General features: G+C 39.2%; 1 protein-coding gene and 1 long non-coding RNA gene across 2 annotated transcripts in view; both read left to right on the plus strand.

Annotated features, from left to right (window-relative positions):
* Positions 1 to 5553, plus strand: part of LOC110268533 — a 24498-nt gene that overhangs the window by 2614 nt on the left and 16331 nt on the right. The window lies entirely within an intron of this gene.
* LOC107623812 (BURP domain protein RD22) overlaps positions 1366 to 5553 on the plus strand; it is a 10583-nt gene continuing 6395 nt past the window's right edge. Inside the window, exon 1 of the mRNA XM_016326188.2 lies at positions 1366 to 1590. Within this exon, the coding sequence (XP_016181674.2) occupies positions 1389 to 1590 (202 nt within the window). The 5' untranslated portion in view covers positions 1366 to 1388. The remainder of the gene's footprint in view (positions 1591 to 5553) is intronic.

Raw genomic sequence — 5553 nt, forward strand, 5'->3', positions numbered from 1 at the left:
TTAATATATGTTTATATCTCAATAATTATCATCATATAAAAACTAGGGATGATATTCATGATTTGAGTCAATTTTAGTTTATACTCAAAAAGCTAATTCTCTTTAAATAAAGCTTTTTTTAGGCCGATTTGAGATTAAAAATCTGCATGATATTTTATATTAGGTTAAGATTTTATTTTGAGTTAGTTCAACTTAATTTTAAAGTGTCATGACATATTATATTATATTTCCTATCTAACAACCAAGATTGTTCTTACTTCTACGAGGACATGAATCATTTGATCTTGCATTATGTAATTTTTTGCAAGTTAGTTTGTCTCACAAAGTAATCAGTGTTGCTATATTTATTTTTGAGGATCTGAGCCCCATTTAAGAGAGTGTGTCGTTGGTTAATAAGTTATTACATGCATAAAGCAGAATTTAAACTTTTGACACTTACTTTATCAGATGAATAAATTTGATAGGTGTATAGTTATCAACAAAACAGAACAAAGACAATTAGAGATGATGTTAGGTGTTATGATGAGAGTGTTAGTTAAGATAGGTAGTTATGTTATGAGTCAGCACAAGTCACACCTTTAGCACAAGTCACACCTTTAGCACAAGTCACACCTTTAGCACACTCTCCAGAAGCTTCCATCACTCTCTATAAGTAGACGCATGCTATTGTACTTAAATTGATTTTTCATTCATTCTGCTGAGTAATCAATAAAGTTCATTTTTCTCTGCTCTCTCCCTCAATCGTCAGTCTCCTTTCTTCTTCAATCCTCACCCTCTAAGATCTGGTACCTTCATGGTATCAGAGCTTACAGTGCCACAGCTTCTGCTAAATCACAAATTCAAAAGAGTTCAAGCAAACTCAAGCTGAGTCACGATGGCTCAAGGATTTGTAGCAACACTGATCTCAATGAAGCTGGATGAGAAAAATTTTCTGCAATGAAAAGACTAGGCATTCTCAACAATTGAAGGGATATGCTAACTCATGTTACAGAAAAAGAAATCCATCAACAGTACCTAGCAATCGAAGATGAGACCGATGTAACGTTGAATCTGCAGTATCAACAATGGAAAAGACAAGATGCTTTGCTCAAGTCATGGCTCTTGGTTTCGATGAGTAAATCGTTTACTACACGGATGGTTGGATGCAGTTAAAACACAAGCTCAGTACTCTTCAAATTAGAGTATCTGTAACTGAGTATGTCCTTTCAATTAAGAGCACAATTGATGCACTAGTCTCAGTAGGTGAAGCAATAACTGAAAGTGATCATGTAAATGCAATCTTGCATAGTTTAACCGAGGAGTATTCTTTGGTCTACACCTCTGTGCTAGCAAGATCTCAGTGCATAACAGTTGACGAATTGGAAGCACTACTGTTGGCTCATGAGAGCATGCTCACAAGGTTCAGGAAGCCAGAGGCATTTGTGCAAGCTAATATCGCTCAATTTGGCAGAGGAGGTTTTAAAGGTGGATTTCGAGGACGAGAAGGACGCATGTTTAGAGGAGGTAGAGGCTACTTCAATGGAGGTAGATCTCTGCAAGATCCCTCACTACAAGAACATACAAATGGTGGATTTAGTGGCCAGACTACAGGTGGCAAAGGACAGTCTAATAGAGGTGGCAGGATGAACAATATGAGAGGTTATCAGACTGAGAAACCACAGTGTTAAGTGTGCAATAAAATAGGTCACACGGCTAGATCTTGCTGGTATAGGTATAGTGAAGACTTCTATGAAGGTGACTATGAAAATGAAAATGGAGGATATGGTGGATACAGTAAAGCAAGCAATCAGTCCTATGACAATGAAGGGTACAACAGTGGAAACAATCAGGTCCCTTAGCAGGTGTCTCAGCCTTGTGCCAACTTCTGTAATGTCCTGACAATGCCTGCCATAGTTCAGGATCCGAATTGGTATCCTGACTCAGGAGCTACGCATCATATGACTCACACTGAGCAGAATCTGTTAGAGAAAGAGGAGTATTGTGGTGATGAGCAAGTTATAGTAGGCAATGGAACAGGTTTGCCAATTTCCTTTGTTAGTAATTTGTGTATTAAATCTGATTTGAGCTCTAGATTATTACACCTTAGAAAACTGCTATGTGTGCCTGAAATAACAAAGAATTTGATGAGTGTATATTAATGTTGCTGTGACAATCAAGTCTTTTTTGAATTTCATGATGATAGGTGCTACATAAAAATCAAAGACACTCAAGAGATTGTTCTTCAAGGTATTGTTCACAAAGGCCTTTATAAGTTCCTAACTGGTCAAAGAAAACCAGAAGCATACACTTCTGGATTAGGAAATAAGGGTGATGTCCTGATTTGGCATGCTAGATTAGGCCACCCAAACCATAGCATTGTATCACAAGTATTAAAGACTTGTCAAATTCCCTCTTCTGTAACCAAACTTAAATGCTCAGCTTGTTGTATTGGGAAATCCCACCACTTACCTTTTTCTTCCTCTCAAACTGTGTATAAGCATCCCTTGGAGCTTGTACATTATGATATTTGGGGGCCAGCACCCATTTCAGACAATAATGGACATTGGTACTTTGTAAACTTTATCGATGCATTCTCAAAGTATACATGGCTTTATCTCATTAAATCTAGAGCTCAATTAAAATAAGTATTTAATCACTTCCAACAAATAGCTGAATTGTAATTAAATACAAAGTTGAAAATGTTGCAAAGTGACAGTGCTGCTGAATATAAAAGTTTATCTAAGCTGTTGCAAGCAAAAGGAGTTGTATGCAGGTTTTCATGTCCTCATGTTCATCAGCAGAATGGAGCTGCTGAAAGGAAGCATTGCCATGTGGTTGAAATAGGTCTTACTTTACTTGCAGGGGCATCCATGCCTACTAGATTTTGGGGAGAAGCCTTTACTACTGCTGCCAAGCTCATAAACATGTTTCCAACACCAGTATTAGAGGGCATGTCTCCTATTGAAAAACTGTTTGGCAAAACGCCTTCTTATGACCAGCTTCGAGTCTTTGGATGTTTATGCTTCCCTCATCAAAGATCTTACAATAAGCACAAGCTGGATTTCAGGTCCTCACTTTGCACATTCATTGGGTATGGCACATCTCACAAGGGATACAAAAGTCTCACTCAGGATGGGAAAGTTATTATCACCCCTCATGTTGTATTCTTTGAAGACAAGTTTCCTTTTCAGCAAGCTACACAGCAGGTTCCTAGTAAATCTGTATCAGCTTCTGAAGATGCCTTACCTCCCTCTATTCCAACCATTCCACTCATCCCTAGGCCTTTGTCAAATATAGTTTACCAAGGTAGTCTCAGTCTCAGCAAGTTAGCTTCAGCCATCCAGTCTCAAGTCAGCAGGTCTCTCCCTCTCAAGACAGTTTAAACCACAACTCAGCCAATTCCTCACCTTCAACTCTTCCTCAACCATCAACCTCACCCCTCATACCTCAATTACCAATAGCAGCTTCCTCTATTCCTACTCCTATCCCTATCAATGACATTGAGATTGTCTTACCAATTTTAGAGGATTCTAAACCTGTACCTGCTGCTGTTAATTCTCACTCAATGATCACTAGAAGTTAGGCTAGAATTTTTAAGCCAAAAGTCTTTTCTACCAGTGTGGAGCCGAGAACTGTAAAGCAAGCTTTAAATTCTTCAGAATGGAGAGCTGCTATGAATCTGGAATATGTTGCACTAATCAGGAACAATACGTGGGAGTTAGTAAGCCTTCCACCCAACAGAGAGGCCATAGGCAGCAGGTGGGTATTCAGGTTGAAATAAATACAGATGGCTTTTTACAAAAGCACAAGACGAGGCTGGTAGCTCAGGGGTATGCTCAGAAACATGGCTCGGACTTCACAGAGACCTATAGCCCAGTAGTGAAGCCTACTTTCATTAGATTGTTGCTGTCCATTGCTGTATCCAAATCCTGGGTAATCAGACAGTTAGACGTTAATAATGTCTTCTTACATGGTAATTTAATGGAGGAAGTTTATATGAGGCAGCCTCTAGGGTATGAACAAGGAGATTCCTCCTTAGTATGCAAGCTTACAAAGGCTCTCTATGGGCTGAAGCAAACCCCAAGAGAGTGGTATCATAAGCTGGCAAATGGATTAAGGAAGATTGATTTTGCAGCTACCAAGTCTGATGTCTCAGTTTTTGTCAAAACTGTTGATGGACTCCAAACTTATGTGCTTGTGTATGTAGATGATATCATCATGACTGGTGAATCTTTTGTGCTTGTAACAGATGTGATAGCTAAGCTGAACAAAAAATTTTCTCTCAAAGATATGGGAGACCTACACTACTTCCTTGGAATTCAAGTAACCAGAAATTGTGATGGTGGTCTACTGCTCACTCAGCAGAAATATGTTGGGGAAGTATTAAAGAAAGCTGGTATGGTTGGCTATGCCTCCTGCCACACACCTCTGCCATCCACTATGAAGATCTCAGCTCTTGGTGGGTCTAGCTTCTATGATCCAAAGCTATACAGATCAGTCATTGGCAGCCTGTAGTATCTCACAATAACAAGGCCTGAAATCTGCTACAGTGTTAACAAGCTGTCTCAATTTGTTCAAGCCCCTTTGGACTGTCATTGGAGAATGGTTAAACATGTACTAAGATACTTGAGTGGCACAACTAGCTACGACTTACATATAAAACAGGATTTCTCTATGGGCGTAACTGCTTATAGTGACTCAGACTGGGCTGGGGATCCAGATGATGGAAGTCCACCAGTGGTCATTGTGTCTTTCTTGGCTCAAATTTGATCTCTTGGGCGTCAAATAAGCAGTCGGCAGTAGCTAGATCAAGTACTGAGCTGAATATCGAAGTATGGCAGATGCAGTAGCAGAGTTAATCTGGGTAAAAACCATGATGAGTGAATTGCTATATCCATCACCCGAAGCACCAATGTTGTATTATGACAATCTCAGCGCAGTTTTTCTTGCTGCCAATCCTATCCTCCACTCCAAGTCCAAGCACTTCGAGATTGATCTGCACTTTGTTAGGGATCATGTCAACAATAAAGAGATTCGGGTCAGCCATATTGCAGGGTCAGTGCAGCTACCTGACATTCTTACAAAGGCAATACCCTCAGAAAGCTTTCTCCATTTCCGTGACAAGCTCAATATTCATGATCAGCAACTTATTGTTGGAAGCCAGAATTGTTCATCCTCAACAGAGTAGAATGAAGTTTGCTGGAGATGATGATAGGTGTATAACTGTCAACAAAACAGAACAAAGACAATTAGAGATGATGATAGGTGTTATGATGAGAGTGTTAGTTAAGATAGGTAGTTATGTTATGAGTCAGCACAAGTCACACCTTTAGCACACTCTCCAGAAGTTTCCATCACTTTCTATAAGTAGACGCATGCTATTGTACTTAAATTGATTTTTTATTCATTCTGCTGAGTAATCAATAAAGTTCATTTTCCTCTGCTCTCTTCCTCAATCGTCAATCTCCTTTCTTCTTCAATCCCCACCTTCTAAGATCTGGTACTTTTAAAATTGACCACTCGACTAATCCAAATTAATTATCTTCTGCAATATTCTAAGCCTTACCTTCATTT

Source organism: Arachis ipaensis, chromosome B10 (genome assembly GCF_000816755.2).
Source record: "Arachis ipaensis cultivar K30076 chromosome B10, Araip1.1, whole genome shotgun sequence".
NCBI classification, from domain to species: domain Eukaryota; kingdom Viridiplantae; phylum Streptophyta; class Magnoliopsida; order Fabales; family Fabaceae; genus Arachis; species Arachis ipaensis.